Genomic DNA, 20,897 nt, shown 5'->3' with positions numbered 1-20,897 from the left:
GAAGTCTCACTCTCTTACTGCCGCCGACAATGAGGTGAGCCGTGGATCCACTTACCCCCCTTTTCCTCAGGAGGCCTGACGCCACCGCGGAGCAGCCCAGAGAGACAGTGGCACTGTACGCTGCTGAGCCAGAGCGGTGCGGCTCCAGTCGCGTTTAACGAGCAGGCTGCTGGCCTGAAGGTGATCAAGCGCTGCATACGAGATAATATCTGTCTTTTTTGTATCTGTCCGTTGCTGATTTGTGATTTCTTTTAGTGGGATTGTTTTCTCTCTCACTTGTTTAAATCCAGTGTAATCAGGCTCATGCAGGAATTTAGGCGACATGATTGTACATGCCCCATGTGCGTTATTACTTTGGACATTTCATTCGTTGCTTAATATGAAACAGCTGGATTTTTTATCACCTTCAAACAATATACTGTGTATCACGTATAATTTATTTAAAACCTGTTTTTTTATAACTAAACACAGTTTGTTTTCTGGTTATTGTGAAGGGCACTCTAGCTGCGGGTTCTTATTGTACCCACTGTCTTCTTGTGCTCAAATTCCGCGGCTTAGAAGTTACCATGCGGAGAAAATGAAATCTGCGCAGGAAAAGAACGCTCTGCGTGCTTAAACAGAGAGTATGCTAAGGACCGAAAGTTATTCTTGTGAGGTTGAATAGTAAGCTCTAATGACTGCCTACTTTGGGTATAACTACGCAAATAATTTTCATGAAATGAAAATGATTCAAATACATAGTAAATAAATTTAAAAGAATTTGTATGTATGGGGTCCATCTTCCTTTTGATGCGTGCGTGCTTTGAGAATTGCAAATAATGCATCATCAACAGTATGGAAGACAGGGGACGCATATAGCAGGTTTGTTCATCTAATATGCGTAACCGCATCGTTCGTAAATTACATGTGTTAAATACATCTTATCACGGAAGTGTTTTACACTCTTTTGAAATAATTTGTGTTAAAGCGCCAGAAAAGAGTGCAATCATATCCAGAATCCAAGTGTCAGGAATTCTGATGATTTTCCAAAACCTGATTTTATTTGTCATTGTAGTGAAAACCTGATTTTTGAAACAGTACCTTAAGTTGTAACAGATCCAGATTTTGTCATTATTTTGTGTAGTTTTGTTTCAGAAGTAATTATCAATGCATACTCACAACCTGGTAACCCTATATGAGTATAAGAAGAAATGTGTAGGGCTACCTCACCACAATGCAGTCGATTTCTTTTACTAACGCACAGCGGTAGTACAGGACCGCCAACCTGTAGGTGGCAGCACATAAAAAAGGTGGAATTGACTTGTTTTATTTATTTTCGTAAAGGGAGTTTTAAAAAAAACATGCAGTGGTTCCGATAGGTTGTTGAAGTATTCCGCCTCCTTTCCTCTGACCAATAAAATGCAGGGAAGTGGAGATCATGTGACATTGTTACTGGGCAGAGAAAACAAAAACAATCGAGACTTCGAAGTTGCAGCTGGGACTGGGTTTGAGTGAACGCAGTAGGTTAGTACAACTAGTAGATACTTTTGCAGTCATAACATTGCACTCTAGTTATAAAGTATGATCGCTTTTGTTCAAATTTTGTAATATACGAGATTAAGAAAACAGAAATGAGGTGTTTTCGGAAGCTCTGATTATTGTTGGTTAAGTACTGTAGATAATAAACATAGTTAACACTAAGTTGCCATACTCGGTATATAGTACAAGACTACAGGTACTAGTAAACGAAACAGTTAAATCAGAAACATGGCTCAGCTTCTTTTAGTGCTGTTGAATAATTAACTGCACCTGCTTTGCTGCATTCAGTTACGGCATCATGCTAATGTAGTGCAATTGATGCGTTAGTCTGCATTATTCTAAGCATTTACTGTAATGGGTCATTTAATGCAGTGCTTATCCACGGTAATGTATACATTTGTAATTAATTTACGTTTGGCATCAGGTAATTGTTTAATTTATCTGCTGGGTTTGCAGAGCGAAACTCGCAGAATTTTCTAGAAAGCAAGTAGCTTGCCAATGGTACCCCACTAATGTAATGGTGGGGACCGTTTACATCATCTTTACAGCAGAATGTTTGAATGATGCCCTGGGGTATCGCTGTGGCTCAAAGGAATAGAAAATCAAGATCGTGTGTGACACAATGCTGTTCCAGCAAAGAAAAGGGGACAGAGGGATCTCCGGGCATGTACGGACAAGTGTGGGACTTCAGTGTCTTGCAACTTTCCTGCAGAGTTTTCGTTTGGAAAACCACGTACACGACGTGCAGGGAAAGCCGTGCCTGCAAGTGTGATACATTTGCGTTTTTGTTGCGTTAGGAGAATAACTTTTAATAACGGCTTTTGTTTTGCTTTTGCAGCGGACCGCTTTGTGCACCATGGCGACCGAAATCGAAGCTTGGCTTACCGCTAACCACGTAGGTAAGTTGCCTCATTTGCTACACATCCCCAACAGCCAGCTCATTTTTTCAACATGTAATGTTTTTTAGTGGATTTTAATGTTAGTTATGGATTGTCTATTACTTTATATTACCGTGGCGCCAAAATGCACCAAGGAAGTACAGGCTGTTATTTGTCACTGAAGTTGCGAGAGTCAATTGGAAAGAGGTGGGTAACGCTGCTCTTGCATCCAGAGTGACTTGATAAAACGTCCAGTTGATGGAAAGACAAAATGCGGCGACTTCAATACGTAGCTTAGAAACGACGAAATAACTGGAGTTCAGCATGTGCCAGCGAGTACATTTTATTAATTGTAAACGGTTTGTTAGATCTTCACTTAATGCGGTCATTAAATTGTACGTTCTGCTACCAGAGTGACGATTCATTTGATAAGCTTCTGAAATGTAGTTGTTAGTTTTGACGGAGGGCACTTTTCTCTAAAGAAAATAATGGTATATGCTCTTAGAGTTCTAATGCAATCTTGCGTTTCTTTTCGTTACTTAAAAGGGTCATATTTCTAACTTCTACTTATTCAGATATCTGTAGTAATACCTAAAACTATAAGGAGGTTAAGTAAGTTCTGTAAGCATTAATTACCTTCTCTCTGTATGGTTTAATTCTGAACCACACCTTGCATTGACATGTTTAATTAAAAGCGAAGCAGGGCTCTTAAGCCCTTTTGCAGACATCACCGTCTTATATATGCAATTCCTGTTCACACAAAGTCATTTGAGTTTATTATGGAGACTGAAATGATCACCGGGGGTCTTTTCAGTTGTTCTGGAGTGTCCTTTGCTGAAGTGTGTAGTTCCATACAGCTTGATTTTGCCTAATCTCAAAGTGTTGTGTAGCAGCAGCTCCTGACTGTTTGACTGTGATGGACTTGAAAACACATGCAGAGAAATTCATGTGCTGCTCTCGCCACTAACCAGCTGCTCATTTGTAGTACGGCATTCTAGTTTACAAATACTGTTTTAAGTTTCCACAAACGTTGTCCACATCCTGTTTACAATCATGTCCAATAGATAAGTCACCTTTCTCTTGTTTGCAGGGGCACAAACTGATCATCGTCAGTGTAATTGGGTGAAAGCAAATCAGAGTCATAAATCATTATTCTTCATGAATCTCCTCATTTGGCCAAGCTCATTTACCACTAAGGTCTTTTTATGTTTAGTTGAGTAAATAGATGCAGTTTAAGATCAAACTTAATTCAGTGGTAGACTACCATGTATATCCCTGGTAACTGGACTTTTTTTTCCAAATCAGTGCTGTTTAAACAGTAGGACTACCTTTGTGCCTTGTACTGCTAGAAATGGCTAAAGGTTTAGTAGGTAAAAAAAAGTGGAAAACATTGTTTCATTTTACACCTGAGCATTTGATGTTCTTGACTTGTCCTTTTATTACCTGTACTGACCTCATTCCAGCTGGCAAGTTTAATGTCGGATGCCTCACTAGGCTGTCACCAGAATCAGATTTGTACATGTGCATGAAAATACCATCTGAGTGAGGAGCAGAGCAGCTCCTGTCCAGGTGGATTTCTTCAGCACATCTTGAGAGACCTATACTCTAAACGTTCAAAGACGTGCAGTTAATAAAGATGCTTTAAGCTTCTCCTTCCCTTTTTCTTCTGCTTTAATAGATTTGGCTCATGGCTACAGTGGTTCACAGAAGGCAAATCTTTGTTTTCCTTCTGGCCAAACAGAATTATACTGGAAAGCTTATCAACTCTTAAGTTTAAATGAAGGTTTAGGCACAGGGAAGAAATCTGTGGAAGGAGTTCGAGTGTCAAGAGGCCAGTTTGATTGAAACAAGACCCATGATCTGCATAGGTGGTAACAGCCAGCCTGTTTCTTTTGAGATTTCCATAGTGGGGGAAAAAATGTGAGCGGGGCTGACGAGTGAATTGTCTTCTACAGCAGCTGAAGCTTTGAGTGACTCCAGTCCGTCTGGTGAAGACGAGAAGGTGGAGACCACCAAGCTGGACAATGAGATGAATGGGAACTGGATCACCTCTCCCACGGTTACCATCCACGAAGCGCGGGTGAAGGCCAAGGCCAAGAGGCGGCTGAGGAAGAACTCCTCCCGAGACTCTGGCCGGGGGGACTCCCTCAGCGATAACGGGGAGAGCACCCGCAGCCCGCTGGTCACCCCTACCAGCCCCAAGAGCAAGCTGCTGGACAGAAAGTCCCGGTCTGGGAAGGGCAGGGGGCTGCCGAAGAAAGGTAGTTTTCTGCCAGTCTTGTCTGTTTTTCTGCAAGTCCTGCTTAATTCGGTAGTTATCTCTAAGTATGTTGCATTAATTTTTAAAAAGATAAGATTATCAAGTAGCAGGTAAAGAATCCCAGATGTGATGTACAGTGTAAACTCGTAAATGTCTTTTTGTTGGTATGGGTTAGAAGTATCCTCAAACAGCTAGTTTTGCCGACTCCCAGTTGATGCAGTTACCTAGATGAAAATGTATTTGATTTTGGACTACCCTTTACAGATAAAATAAGTGATATCCAGTTGATGTGAAAGTAGGTGCTAATATCCAGAACCTGTTTATTTGACCTACATTGCTTTCTGTTTCACTGTAGGTGGCTGTAGTAGTGGTTGGGTCTTCTGTTCATCTGGTGTACCCATTTGGGGTTGAGCTCATACGTACAAATGCAATAGCACAGATTTCAGTGTGTTACCAGGTAGTGCATTTTATAAGGGATCAGAGCAATTGAAAACCCCCTTTCTTGTAGTGTCAAGTGAATTTAAAAATTAAGAGTTGCATAAAGTGTTTATTCTAGTGCCGAAGTGTTTGAAAGATTCACTGAATGAAGTGCTGCACATCAGGGTGTTGCACAGATGTACACCGTTGCCCAGATGCCTGCTTATCAAGGGAATTGTGTGATCTGTTTTTAAGGGGTTTACTGGAGCCATGTTTTTCTCCTGCCTGGTTTACTTACTAAGGTGTGATATAAAAGTGTTTCAGATAGGAGCACTGAATAGTTCATGTAATACTGAATACAAACACTGTGGGACCAGTGGTTACATCCTTTGTCAGTCATTAAATAGGGTGTTTCCAGTACATCTGAATTTGAGTTGGATAAGTAAAGTTGATAATTACTTCAGAATTGAATTTTCCTGAAAATTCTGAAAAACTGAAATCATTGACTGCACAAAACTTGCATTAAACGCAAGGAAAGCCAGTGAGGCTTTGAAAACTCACTGGTGAGTCAGGCATGCCCTGATATTCAGCAGCAAAGACATAACATTTGAAAAGGTAGTGTTTCGTGCTGTGCTTTCTACGTGGCCATAATCAAACTTACATCTAACCTTTACACGGATGCGATACAAAAAACCCTATTGTCATTTCACCTAAAGGTTACAAGACACGGTAAAATATCTTTTGAGATTAATTTGCTAGGGGATTAAGATGCATAACTGCTTTTCTAGTTGTAATTTTTAGTTGTTACCCATCAGTTGGAGAATCTGACAGTGATATTTCCCTTGTTGTATTTCTGTAGTAGAAAATTAAAGTTTGCTTTTTGTCATACAAAGAATTTACAGATCAAGAAGATACATTTTGTGTAGGTGCACATCTTGTATGCAGAAAAACTACATATGGTGCTTCATTGTCAGAACTCTTTATTTTTAAACCAGCCATTTGTAAATTGGGAATAATCTTTTGACCGATGTAGCCCAGCCTCCTCTTTTAATCACTGCTGGTGTCTCTTACAGTTTCTGTTGACCCCAATCTTGGAAGTACGTACTGAGGGGCTACGTGCTGCACGATGATGACTTTGAGCCCCGTTATGAATGTGGACTTTCCTGTTAATCCCTCAGAGTACATTAGTCTAAGTCCCACATGAGTTATGATAAGATGGAACAATATGCTCTCTTTGGCAGACTTCCAGGGCAACATTGTTTTTCCAGGTCAGGATCAATTGTCAGAAAGTGCTCATGGTTCCACTGAGCAATTTGCTCGACTAGCTAGAATTATTTTGCTCTCCTCTCATGTACTGTAGGACACCAGCCATTGTACTTACTATAATAGAACAAATGCTAATTATGTCAGAATGGCTCATTTTAACACCAAGTAGTGTTTAGTTTGGGCTCTGCAAAGTAGTCCATTGAATTACTTTACTATTATGAAATTTTATGTATGAAGATGATGGAGATGGTACCTTTATTAGGTATAATTGACTTGTGCTTTAATATTTAGCTTGCTCTTGATAAGAAAAAAAGAGCTGAGATATACCATCACCACTTAAATAATCACATATTTATAACGTACAATGTCTGTTGGAGCCATTGAAGAACTAAAACCTGGTAAACAACTCTGGTTGACACTGCAGTGGTATGTTTTAGTTGACTGGCAATTCTCATGACAATGACACAATTCTCATTTATTGTATTTTATTGATTCTAAGTCATTTTGTTTTACCTACATCTGCAAACTGACAAAGCTGTCTTTTACTAAATATTTGCACCTGCTTAAGATGACTAACCCGGAGGTTGGTGTGCCTGGAAATGATTGAGCTCATTTATAAAAGCAGCATATGGAACACAAAGATCGTTTTGAGCTAGGAACTGAGATCAGATTTTCTTTTTGGGTGTGTTTTTTCCACCCGTTTTCTTTAGTTTCCAGGGTTAAACAGATGGTCTTCAGCCCAATAGCTTACAAGGACAAATACAAAAAAAAGTGCTCTGTCGGAGACATTGGAAATGAGTGAGTGTGCATTTGGTCTTGGAAACCAATAGTAAAGAGGTGAACCTGCATGTGTGCCTGCTCTTGCTACCCTTATATTCTGAGCAGGTTCAGCAGCAATGCGAATCATGAGAAAAATGTTGTTTTTTTTTAGTGCAGTTAAGTCTTTATTTGACCAATTTAACTCTTACACCTCGGTCTTAACCTGCTCACAATTCAGTGAGACTTTGATGCAGCACTACAGACAGCTTGGGGTTCATAGCTTGGGATGCTGTACCTTTCAGCATGATACTTTACTTGTAATCATCAGATAAATATTCTGCTGCCTCAGTGGGTTCTTTCCATATTGTCATCGTCAATCAGGGTTTCTTCTTCACTGATTTTGTCGGTTTAAAAAAAGGATTGCAACCTTAAAGGAACAGAAGGGGCTCCCTGGGGCAAAATCCTCAAAACTTATCCTGTAAAGCTGGCTGATATTATACCATTGTAGTATCCATCCATCCATTTTCTGTTTTATCCAATTCAGGGTCATGGTCAGCCAGAGCCTATCTCGGCAAGCCACGGCCACAAAGTGGGGTACACCCTAGCCGGGACACCAGTCCATCACAAGGCAGACACAGACACCCACACACTTGCACCAGGGCAGTTTTACCAGAAGCCAGTTAACCTACCAATATTTTTTTTTTAACTGTGGGAGGAAACTGGAGAACCTGGAGGAAACCCACGTGAACATGGGGAGAACACACAAGCTCCACGCACACGCACCCCAGAGCTCCAGGGTTGAAAGGCAGTTCGTTTGTGATGTAGGATCAAGTGAAGCTGAAACCTGAAAATTCAGCCAGATCACATATGTACAATAACAGCGGTGCAGCTCTTGATCAGTAGACAGGTTTCTAGTGTTTATTTTATTTACATTTCTGTACTATTGATCCCTGCAGTACACCAAAAAGCACCACCTTGGGATAATGATTATTTTGGTTCCTGAGGAGTATATTTTTTATTCTCCACATGTAGGTGGCGCTGGAGGTAAAGGAGTGTGGGGCCCTCCTGGCGAGGTGTATGACCTTGAAGAAATCGATGTCCGAGACCCCAATTATGATGAAGATCAGGTAATGATGGCTGACTTTCTTGCACTCCTGTCCCGGGTGTGAATTCTTACCTGCCCAACTTAAATTTGTATTGTCCTCCAAATTTAATGGCAAAGTTTAAGTCAGTTATGCATAAATTATTTTACATGTAATAGCATCTTATAAGTTTGTAAACCTCTTTACTTCAAACATGGTAACATTTTGAATAAATGTGAACTCATCACTCTTTTGGAGTTTTTGGAGTAAAGTATTGAACGGTTTAATGTGGACCAGTAGAAAGTGCAAAAGTGAATGGAGAGGCACAGTTGTTTTATGTGCATTAGTGTATGTAACGAAAAGGAAGCATTATACCTGTATTAGCCCACTGCTTCTAAATAGCTCTGCAAATGGAAAAAATTCTTTCCTCTTGAATGTGTTCACTGTGACTAATTTAACTACAGATCATTTCTAGGATCTACAGATGACTCTTTTTGGCACATGAGTACTCCTTATTTTTGTGGAGCTTATCTAGACTTGGTTTTGCTTCTCTTGGCGTTTATAGAATTGATTTCTTTAACATTCTGTCTTAATACTCTTAACATGCTTACAGTTACTGAGTGATACTGTGGAAACAATAGCTGTGCAAGTTTGTTAAATACCATCAGATATATAACAACTGTTTTGAGTAACACACAACTTTAAAAATGCAGTAAGGTACTGTATAAATTGTGGGAAGATTTTCAAGTAATTGTGGCCGCGTTGCAAGATGTGGATAATTGTGGAAAAGCAGTACTGAACCTTTATTAATAGTGATATGGGAAAGCCAGAGTATCAATCAAGTATCAATTTAAAAAACTGGAATAATATAAACATAAAAATATTATGTGATGCTTAGCTATGTCTTTTATTTTCCTACTAGTCCTGTCTGTACTTTGTTTGGCATAATGACAGTGAAGAAAATTTAAGTTAACGCCAACACTTGACTTTCATGGTCCTGTGATATTGTAGGTTGTACAAAACAAAGCCTCTACTGTTAGCATAAAATGTCCTGGGTCACTGCTCTGCAAGATATAAAGCACTGATATTCTTTGCTGTTTTAAGTATTGTACTGTGTATAAGCAACCCTTTGTGTCCTAGCTTACAGTATGTATCACAAGATCAGATGAGTTTGTTCAAGTTTGAATCAGTGATATTAAGCAAAAGTACAGTTCAGGAGGAAAGTACTAATGGTGTGTGTGGAATAGGGGAGAGTGTTGCAAAATTGTAGACCGCATAAATTAAGCTAGACCTAATTAAAATCCAAATTTATGAAAGAAATATTGTGTGAATAATTCCCCTAATTCCTGCAGCATTGTGAATGAAGGTAGATCCATGTTAATGGAACATGTAGCCTTACAGTACATAACCCTTGATTGTGCAACAGCAACAAGTACTTTCTCCATGGTTGATTGTGTATTTTGTATGACACCCTGGAAAATCTGGTTAATCTACTCTTTTTGCTTTTCTTGGACTGTATAATGTGGTAGCTAAGCACAGGAAAATAAATCAGGGTTAGACTGCACTGTGGTAAAACTGAATTGCACAAATCCACACTTACTGTCATACTTGGAGCATTTGTGAACAGCCAAATATAGCTTTTAATGAAATGTTCCAAATAGTCAAGTTTGTACAAAAGTTTTGGTTTTGGATTGTATGTGCTGTATAAGTAAATTCTCATTCCTTACACAGTTGTGTAAAAATTGTTTTGATCAACTTTATGGTGGCTTTAAGTGGTAAAACTGCCAATTCTTTTCTTCTTGTATTACTTGAGTAGAGTTTTTATGCTGTTATCAGATTAAACTTTGACCTTTGTCCTTTTTACCACAGGATACTGATTTAGGTATCACTTTCAGAAGTAAAGCTCCTTCAGTTCAGTGTAATTGAGGTGTTGCAGTATAAAGAGGTTAAAATATCCAGACAAATTTTCATTGATGTAACTGGTTTTACAGGAAAACTGTGTCTACGAAACTGTGGTCCTTCCACTGGATGAGGGGGCCTTTGAGAAGACTGTGACACCCATTGTGCAGGAGTACTTTGAGCATGGGGATACTAATGAAGTTGCAGTAAGTTCTTTCTCTGCATCTTATTGTGAAAACTTTCACTTGACTGCAGTCTTGCCTTGCTCGAGCTTTGAGATAATGCAACCATTTGCAGAACTGAGCCTGTATTCAGTTAGTTTTTTTATAAGCCTTTAAAGTGCAGAGGTTATCCATTACATGCTGCAGTCCCTATACATGCAAATTAAGGAAGGTTTACAACCATTAATCTTCAGTGACGAATGTCTTAGGAACATGTCTAAACTATTTTCTTTAAAATTCAGCATAATGGCCTTATGTGGCTCTATTTATTTTTAAGCCTTTAAATGTTTTTGTAAACATAATAATAAGAATGCAGGTTTAGGAGAAAAGTATGTGTTTTTGCTATGGAGTATTGCCAGGAGAACAGTATATATATTTTTTTTTAAATTAAGGATTAAAATGGGCTTCAGAAGGATTTTTACTTCCCTCGGTGGGCTCTTAACCAAGGTTCAGTTTAAACAGAGATTCTTTGAAACTGTGATTAAGTGCCTTAGTAATTTTTCACTTTTTAAATGAATGTTTCTTCTCATCTAAACAAGAGTCTTTGAAGTATAAATAGGGAAAGTCTGTAATTATGATAGGAACACCAACGACGACGATAATGGTGCTGCAAACAGCTGAGTGGATTAAAAAGCAGTGAACCAGAAACTGGTATCTAGCAGAAGATCCTGTGATTTCTAAATGCAGGAGTGTATGCAAAATTCAGATCTTTCAAGAGCTTATTTTTGTGCACTCTTAATTGGAGCTTTTACTTTCAATCTGCATTTTATACGCATCCTGACCATGTTACAGAAATGGTACAGAAAACGAACTTATTGGAGTAGCACAAAAGATATGCTCACGATGAGGAATACCACCACCTGATAATTCTGTCATAGTCTACAATGGGGATTTCCTTGCAGAGCAAAAGACACAATCATCTGAAAGGAAGTCCCTACACAGGTGCAAGTGCTTATGTGCAAAGGTATTTAAAAACCTATTAGAGAGAATTATTTCAAAGAAGAAATGGTGTTTTAGCTACTGTTGCACACAGTTTGATGTACTTGTCCTTGCTGCAGGAGCTGCTGAGTGAGTTGAATTTGGGAGAGATGAAGAGTGGTGTGCCATTGCTGGCAGTGTCCCTGGCCTTAGAGGCCAAAGCCAGCCACAGAGAGCTGACCTCCCAGCTGCTGACTGACCTGTGTGGGAAGGTGCTCAGCCCTGATGATGTGGAGAAATCGTTTGACAGGTTGCTGAAGGAGCTGCCGGACCTAGTCTTGGACACGCCTGGGGCTCCACAGGTATGGGACACCCCACTAACGAACGGTTTCTTTTCTGCTGTTTGTATTGATCGCCCTTGGGGGATGCAGGGGGGTTCCACATCTTTTTCTTCCACTTTGCGTTTTGCTCTGGGTTTCCTGTGATTAAGGATAGAGAAGCTGAAGTGACATTTTTATGGAAGTGTGGAATTAACTTCTAATATGGTAAAAAAAAATGATCTGGAACATCAAAAAAGCAGGAGTTTTCTTTTGTGTAAGTAGACGGTGAATCTTTTTTTTAACTAGACATTTTTTTGGGGGGGTGAGGCATTTTTGAGGTGGCAGAAGACAAAAGTCTGCCTTGTACATTGATGTCCACATACTTGTAATCTCCAGTTGTTTCTGTCAATGTAGCGGTTTGTCATTTGCTTTGTCTGTGACAGCCCTCAGTTATAAAACTGAACAATACATAGGATTGGTAGTTTTCAATGTTTGTTTGAAATGTTTACATGAGAAATACTGCCTTTTAAGGAAATCAGAGGTATACAACCTTTCTTTTCAATAAGCCACTGAAATTTGTCAGTTTGTCAGTCCATTTAAAATTCCATGGATCTTATATGTTGAAGTAGTCAACATATCTCTTATACAGGACATTGTAAAAATAATGCACATGGACACACTGGGGACTAAATTAGTTGTTAGAGGAATGAAATGGTAGATGAACAAGTGATCAGTGTCGCCCATCAGCTGTATTCAAATTAACAATAAGGAAAATTATCAGCAGTTCAGGGCAGCACTGTGGCACAGTGGATAGCATTACTGCCTCGCAGAGCTGGGATCCTGGGTTCAATCCCTGGAGTGCCATCTCTATGGACTTGTATGTTCTCCCCATGTTTGCATGGGTTTTTTCTGGGTGCTCCAGTTTCCTCCCACAGTCCTAAGGCTTACTTGTAGGTTAGTCTGTATGTTTCTGTGTCTGCTCTGTGATAGACTGGTGTCCTGACCAGGTAGTATCCTGCCTTGATCCTGTTGCTTGCCAGGATAAGCTTCTGCTCCAGCTCTCCTGTGACCCTGTATTGGGTCAGAAAATGGATTGATAAATGGAATTGGCGGTTTGGTCTGGGAATGGACTTAAGAGGAACCAAGCTTTTTTCACAATTATCAAATTGTTTTTTCTCAAACTGAATTGGCTCAAAATTAAAGTGGTGTGATGAAAAAGAAACTCGGGAAACATCAAGCCCAAACAATATACATAAATTCCAGTCCTTCTCTTCAGAAGGCTTTGTTGAGTGAATGTAAATGCACAATTTACCTTTTAAGTGGACTTATCCCCAGGACTTTTTCTAGAAGTGGACGGTAGTTCATTCCATGCCCCCTTCTTGCTGCTTGCAAACCTGGCTTTTTGTTGGTTGATCAGCACTGCAAATACACCTGCCTCTGATTCCACTGTGGAACTGTTTTTCCTGGACTTTATTACACAATGGGTCTCCAGCTGACTGTTCGGCAAAAAGAGCCGGTCACAAGCTTTTCACATTGTCTCCCAGTTTTCCCAGGTTTTGGCTCAACTATTATATTTTCAAGAATTTTATCAGTTTTAAAGTTCTTGAAATACAATTTTACCGTTTAAAAATAACAATAATTTTAATTTCTGGAAGCTGAAGAATGGAGAACAGCCTTAATAAAGGCTGTGTAATAACTGGTGTAGGAAGAGCATTTGTGATAGTACATTTTAGATTGTGTCTCCCCTCCTCCGGTCTCGGCAGACCACATCAGCTGAGGGCGAATTCTGAACAGGATGCTCTGTGGTATGCGCTTACACTGTGCACATTTGATGTTGCTATGCTACAGCTTGGTGAGAGATGAATTTCAGCTTTTTCCTTTCACCCGCGGAGACATGAGATCTCTTGCTATTGTTTCTGCATGAGCCAACTGCTAGCTCAGCTTAGGAAGTGTTTAAAGGTCCCCCTCCCTACCCTCTGTCTCTCATTTGAAAAAACACTGCAAGCTTAGTTCTGCTTAGGTTAAGAGGAGTTCACTACTTTTACAGGCTCTGCACAGAAACAATGGCTGTTGACTACATGTATTGTTCCTGGCAAAATGACTAGACCAGTCTATTCTCATCTCTGAGTCGGGGGTATGAGCATTGCACAATGTAAACAAACTTGTGGGCAGTGCTTTTAGTGCCACAAAAGCTAAAGACAACTCATTTTGTATATATACTTCATATGCATTGCTAGTAGCATTCCAGAGTGGCGCATTCTCATCGAATTAAAAACGACCTTGGCTCACAATCTTTTAACAAGTTGCTGCATTTACACTGCACATGCTTACTGTTCAGTCAGTCCTTTTCAGTGTTAGGATTACATTTGTTATAGTGATCACACAATCTGTGAATTTTTCAGTTTAGCTTGCATGAAAATAGCCCTGATCTGTACGATTCAACATTCAATATGTTGTGGATGTTTGAATTTTATTAAGAAGGTATAATAGTCTAACAATGAAGCAAACTGTTAACCAATGCTCACTGGCCTGCACTTTGTTTACAGACACTAATTAGCAGGTAAGTGATGAAAATCTGAGAGACAAATTCTAGGGAGAAGTCTGAAAAGCATTAATGTTTGGAGATGATGAACACAAAATGCAAACCCTCCAAATCTGTCCATGTGGTCCTTAAGTACAAAACTATGAGCACAGTCTTGAGCTGTGGGTAGAGAGCTTGCATTGGAACCTGACGGCACCCAGGAGTACAGACAGCCCTGCTGGAACTTACTTGACCACCTGCTCTTGCCAATTTGAGCACAGAAAATACTGGGGTTAACAGTGGAGCAGCTTAAGAATTGAGGAAAGAGAATTATTTTTATCTCTGGCAGAAGGTACCATGGGATGCTTAGCAGTTCTAGTCAACAGTGTGGACAACAAACATTCCTTTTCATCATATAGAGCATTGTGCTTGAGGATAACATAAGCCACATGACAAATGACAGTGACCCTCTATTGATTAATAATACCAAAATTGCACCTGTCTGTACAGGGCCCTGGGTAAGAGGCAGCTGATAGATATTGTTGTACATTACACTGTAATCTTTTGTTAAATCTTCAGTTTTTGTTGCGTTTTTACAATGGTTGTGGTGTAAATTGTGCTTACTATTGCCTTGACAAAAATCTATCCATCATTTTCTAAGTTCTAATGCCCTGATGTACAACAAAAGATGTTTTAATTCCTGATGTATCATCTGCTTTATAATTGCAATTGCTTTTGTTTTCTGTAGCTTGTTGGCCAGTTCATTGCACGAGCTGTTGGGGATCAAATCCTGTCCAGAAATTACATTGAGAGCTACAAAGGCAAAGTGGACTGTGAACATGCCAGGTACTAAGAGCATCTTCTGAAAGAATCTTTTCAAGATTTTACTCTTGTTCTCCCAGGAAACAACTCTTTAGCTTTAGTACCTGATGAGAAAAGGCAGAAATCATTGTTGTACTTAGGCATTAAAGAAATTTGGTCTGCTGTTTTTCTTCTTTTTCCAAAGTTTATTGACAGGATAAAACCCTTTGTATCATCTTGTTTGCAAGAGGGTCCTGTTAGAATACTTAAATAAAAATAGACAAAATACAACACATACCACTAAAAAAGGAAAAAGTAAACATACAAATTATATACCCGTCATGAAAGGAGAATAGAATAAATAAAATCTGAAAATTAATGAGAGTATAATTATTTCATTTATAAGAACATACTGTTTTAAAATGCAAAATCAGTTTTTAACATATGCTAAACTCTGTGATCTTAGTTCAGAGGATTGGTTGTTCCAATCCATCAGAGGCTTATAGTCCAAAGCCTTACTTTCAAACTAATGGTATACATTGGGAACTTTAAAATATCTCCTCAGATTGTCTTATATATAACCTGGATTTTGTACTGAGAGAAGTTTTAAATAAGTAGGACCATTTAGTTGAATACATTTAAAAAGACATTGATATCATTGCAACTGGCTGTTACCTTTTGGAAAGCAACAACCATTAAAGTTTTTTATACATTAGGCAATGCCGAGTTCTATAAGGACATCCAAGAATAAATCAACATTGCGCTCGATCACATCCAGCTGAGTCTTGGATGGTCATCATAGGATAAGACAGCAATAACTGGGTTACAAGTATCTTTATAATCTTCATTGTAAAATGCTCTTTAGTGTAGAGTATCCCAAGCTTATAAAAGCTGTTTTCAAAATGCATATCCTATTTTACATGTTTCACAGGTGTAGGTGTAGAGATTATGTATCCTAATGTACAGGAATGTAGATGGGTGATGCTGGCCTTCAAACTGGAATACCATTGCTTAAGCGTTGCTTGGTGTTGTCATAGCCTCTTTTCTCAGAACAAATCTGCAAGTTCAGGCCTTGCAACATAATTCACCTCATCTGTGTGGATGTGTTGGCTCGGTTTCTCTAGAAACACTTTGTGTACATTGATATGAGGAGTTGGTAAGATCCCCCATTATAGATGTGGTGTGTTAAAGGTTTAAGATGCTTGTATTTACAGAGCAGCCCTGGACCGAGCAGCAGTGCTGTTAAAAATGAGCAAGGGAGGTCTACGCATAGAGAACGTGTGGGGAACAGGAGGAGGCCAGAGGCCTGTCAAACAGCTCATAAAAGAGGTGAGAAACCTGAATGGTAACTTTTAAAGATATTTATGCAGATAAGGACCATGTGACTTTTTCTGACAATTTTTTGAGGGACATTCCATTTTCTAAAAAGAATGCAGATTTGGTGGAATATTGTTGAAACCTTTGAAGCACAGCATGTGTACTTCCCTGTAACAAATTAGTTCATGCTAACTAAATTGAATATTATAGAGGTTGCAGAATGTACTAGCACTGGGATTAGAGATGTATTGTCATGGTAAATCAAGTCAATTTATGATAAAAATGAGTGCTCAAGTTTGCATTTGCAAAGTGAAGTTTATAATAGTTTAATTTATAAATGCTGTTCAAGGTGGAAAATTAGAGCAATACTCACTTTACAAACCTAGGTTTTTAGTGAGATTTTAAAAGGTTGTCAGTCACAGAATTTCTAATGGATTTGGCCAGTGAGTTTCACAGAAGAGGTGTTGAATGCATAGAGCCTTTTTGAATCAGTAGATCTTGATTTAACAGCTGGACTGTACTTGTGTAGTGAATTAGTTAACTTGAAGATAAACCATTCGGTGCCTCAGGTAAGTAGAAGAATCTTTGATTGTACTGAATTTGATGGAGCCAATGTAGTTTACAAAGGAGGGGATTTATGCAATGATGGAAGATACTTTTATCCTTTATGGTAGCACACAAGCTGCAGTATGGATATATACAGATGTGAATGTATATACTGTATATAAAGGTGTTTGTGTGGGTTGGAGGCATGTACTATAAATTTGCTGGTTAGAACCACACACTACAGTACATTGACAGAAATAACTGAAAGCTGGCTTGCTATTAGGATTGCAATCTGATGTCACTAGCGCATTTTTGTCCATTAATCCACTATCGCTAACTGCTGGGAAGCACTTTTTGATCTCCAGATGCAGATAGCAATGTTTAATCTAGAAGGGATTCACTTTCACATAACAGCTAGATTCACTTAGGCAATTGATCTTCATGGAAGAGCTGTAAAGGTGATTACAAGATTATTAGGTGCTGGCTATATCTGATACAGGTTCTGGCTCTCATTCCGTGGTGGTGGAGCATGGAAAAACCGTAATCGGACCATCAACTTGCAGTTGTCACTGTGGGGGTGCCTGTCACCTTATTATACTGGTTTACTGGTGTTCAATTATTTTGGTTCTGTGGGGTAATGATAGAGGCTCCCCTACATTACAGTGTTACTCCCCTTCTTCCAGGTTAACTTGCTTCTGAAGGAGTACCTGCTGTCAGGAGAAGTAATGGAAGCAGAACGGTGTCTCAGGGAACTAGAAGTGCCTCACTTTCACCATGAATTTGTCTATGAAGTAAGGCCACATTTGTTTTTTGAAACCCACTAATTATAACTATTTGTCCTTCTCTGTAGCATACAGTATTGTGAAAAGTGGTTACCCTATTGAGATTGCATCACCTACATCCCTGCACCTTTAAGTCTCTCCCTCTGAATCCAAAAGATTGCAAGCAAAATGATTGCGCTTGTGCTTTTTTCAATAATTACCTGCGTATTTTTCTTGAAAAAAAATGAGAATTTGTAAGTAACCCTCTCTTGTCAGAAATGAGCTTTTTAGTGGCTTATTTCAAGTTCTAATTGAAGTTTAAATTAAAAAAGGGGTTATTTTTAGATCACATCACCACTGGCTGGCAAACTCTAAAAAAACTGGCATAATTATTATTTCTTGCCTTTTTCAGTTGAATTAAATTATAAATTCATAATTATTGCACAATAGATTGACTTCTTGTCTTCTTGTAGGCTGTAGTCATGGTCTTGGAATCTAAAGGAGAGACAACCCTCAAAATGATTTTACAGCTACTCAAGTTTCTGTGGGAATCCTCTGTCATCACTGTAGACCAGATGAGTAGGGTGAGGACGCCATCTAGTGTTATAAAGCAATATTACATCTGACTTTTTTTCTCATCTAATATCCTTCACTATTAGTATTTCAGATTTTGAAAATCTGAAGCAGCTTTCAATTTTTTTTTAAATTGATGGTTAAAGCTTTGTGTAGCAGTTGCACATAAATTATATATTATGGTAATATAAAATCCCAGAGCTGGTAAGAAACTTTTTTAGGGTGGGGATTTGAAACAAAACAAAAACAGATATTCTAAGAAATAGGAACTAAGGAAAATTTTAGGACAAACTATAGTATGACAACTTTATTCATTACTGTTCATTTTTAAAATAATTTTAGTGAAATTAACTGGTGGTTAATGTCCGTTAAAAAAATCTTTTCCAGGGATTTCAACGGATTTATGCAGAAATCCCAGAAATTAACATCGATGTTCCATGTGCTTATTTGGTGCTGGAGCAATTTGTGGAGCAGAGTTTCAGTGCTGGCATTATTGGCAAAAGGCTGAGAGACCTTTGTCCTTGCAGGTGAGTGGTGGTCTGCTGTCAAACATGATATACAAAACTTGACATGGAGCAGTTTCTGTAAGAGACTGTATGTTTGTGCATGGTGTGATTTTTCAATATAAATAGCAATTCAGTTCAACTTTATTGTCATTATACTTACACAGGTGCATAGTATAATGAAAAGTGTTTCTTATTAGTCACTTAGGTGCAGTATATAAATAGGACAGAAGATAAGACAATAGACAGTTACACAATAACAATAACAGTAACGTGTAATAACATAAATAATATGTAATCAAGTAATCAAAACTGCAAAATACCGCAAACGGAGAAAATATAACGGACAAAAACAGCACAACGTAATTCTTGGAACAGTGCAAAAATAGTATGGTGATTAATAAATATTACGACTGATACAGTTTTACTGAGCTATCGAAGGGACAGTACAATTTCGGCTTACATGTGTGTGTAGTGGTGTTGGAGTAAAGTCCTTGTGGGTATAGAAGACGTTAGGAGAGATGATTAGGAGAGGAGTAGTAGATTTGAGAAGAAAGTACATTCCCAGTTTTGGTCACTTAAAACAAGTGTCACTTTAAACTTGCACCTGTTTTTAAACAAACTGATGTGCGGGACTGATCAAGTTACTGTAAACGTTTGGTTGAAGTCATTGCTTCGCAAGGGGGTCACACCAGTTACTGAAAGCATGGGTTCATATACCGACAAAGACATTTAATTTTGGAACATTCTGATAACTAAATGAATGGTAACGTATATCCCTTTGTGTGTTATTCATTTTCATTGGGTTCTCTTTTATCTATTTTTATGACTTAGATGAAGATCTGATCACATTTTATGTCAAATTTACAAATTCACAAACTTTCTAGCACAAGTTTAAGTTGCGATTTGGCTGACAGTAAATGATTCATGTGTGACTGCAATGGAAACGTTTATTCCAATATGCATGATGTTTGGACTTTTGTTTTTTTTCTTACCTGCAATTTTTTTTTCTGAATTCCATCATCAAGCATCATTAGCAGCTTTCACACAAGCTAGTCTGTTTACAGGATCCTGATTAAGATTTAACTGAACATGCCTTTCAACAAGAAGTCATATTTTTTCAGCTTCCTTTGAGTCAACATCTATATCATTTTTATATTTTAAATTTCTGTAAAAAATTTAAAATGTAATGTGTAGTTCTAATTGTATGTTAACTGTAATTCTTTAGGCCAACCACTCTTATTTTGAGTATGTTGTATAAATAGCAGCAAAAATAGTTTGGAAGGGCTTGTTCAGCACAGGGGTGTTTACTTTTTTTTGCATTATGATGTTTATTTCTTTTGGGAATATTATTTTGGGGAATATTGGCATACTAGCAAATACTAACACTAGGAGATACTAGCAAAATTACTGTTCTCTTTGTGCTTTGATGGAGTATACTAAAATGAAGCCTGTTGATCCTTATCTCTGAATCATAAATTAAAATGTTTGTTTTAGTGTTTTTTCCCCATTTGTTTGGAGGTTTGTTTGGGAGAAGCTTTCCACGTAATAACTGCACTTACCAATTTTTACTAATTGTTTTTTAAAGGGGACGGAAAAGATTTGTAAGCGAAGGAGATGGAGGACGCCTTAAACTTGAAAGCTGCTGAAGGGGAACCGTGGAAAGCTCTTTGTACCAGTTGTACTCGGAATGATGGAGATGTTTTTACACTTCATATTCTTCTTGTAACAGTTTAGGTACAACTACTTTCCTGTATAGAATTTTTTTTTTTTTTGGAGGGGAGATAAAAAAGGCACTTATGTTAGATAAAATGCAGGACTTGGAAAGGACATCCTTTGGGATATTCTGAATTTAGCTCACTCTGAAAGTGCCAGATCTTCAATTACCTAGTCATTCCATGTTTTGCAATTTCACTGCCACTCCTTTTTCCTGACAGCAGTGTTTGTCTGAAGCTTTATACTGGGGAAACGGTACAAGTGCCCCCTCTGTTGGCTGCTATTGTTCATATACTGTGCTTATTTTTTTTCTCTTCAAAGATTTAAGTGAAGTTGAAATGGAACAAAGAAATTCTAAAGCATTTAAGGAACATTTCACAAAATGGTGTCTGGAACATCTATTTTTGTATTTTGGAACACTGGAAAGTGGAATGTACCTATGGTCTCGCTCAGTGTTAATGTCAAAAATAAAAATCAGAAATACTGAAAAGCATAATTTCCTGGTAGTGTTTTCCTTTTATTTCAGTTTTTACATTAATTCTTAACATTTATGGGGTTTAAGGTTAACATCAATTTCAAATAAAAAACTAGATGTTTTTAAAATTTGAATTATACAATCAT

The 20,897-nt window shown here is 38.3% G+C and overlaps 1 protein-coding gene across 3 annotated transcripts; it reads left to right on the top strand.

Moving 5' to 3' along the window:
- Positions 1-134: 134 nt before the first annotated feature.
- pdcd4b (programmed cell death 4b) lies at positions 135-20,769 on the top strand. 3 transcript variants are annotated; one of them, XM_088916352.1, is made up of 12 exons: positions 135-180; positions 2,357-2,417; positions 4,352-4,657; positions 8,131-8,225; positions 10,172-10,285; positions 11,359-11,580; positions 14,808-14,905; positions 16,075-16,189; positions 17,407-17,514; positions 17,958-18,068; positions 18,445-18,584; positions 20,149-20,769. In XM_088916352.1, the coding sequence occupies exons 2-12, from the start codon at positions 2,375-2,377 to the stop codon at positions 20,207-20,209; spliced, it is 1,413 nt and encodes a 470-aa protein (XP_088772478.1). In that variant the 5' UTR covers positions 135-180; positions 2,357-2,374; the 3' UTR covers positions 20,210-20,769. The 3 variants fall into 3 exon arrangements, with proteins under 3 accessions (XP_088772478.1, XP_088772477.1, XP_088772480.1); XM_088916351.1 differs by lacking the exon at positions 135-180 and adding an exon at positions 1,440-1,503; XM_088916354.1 differs by lacking the exon at positions 135-180 and adding an exon at positions 1,471-1,503 and having other exon boundaries at positions 2,357-2,413.
- The last annotated feature ends 128 nt before the right edge of the window (positions 20,770-20,897 follow it).

Source organism: Atractosteus spatula, chromosome 5, assembly GCF_055471065.1.
Source record: "Atractosteus spatula isolate fAtrSpa1 chromosome 5, fAtrSpa1.hap1, whole genome shotgun sequence".
NCBI classification, from domain to species: domain Eukaryota; kingdom Metazoa; phylum Chordata; class Actinopteri; order Semionotiformes; family Lepisosteidae; genus Atractosteus; species Atractosteus spatula.
The sequence above is the reverse complement of the archived record's forward strand: the minus strand, read 5'-3'. Positions and strand labels throughout refer to the sequence as shown.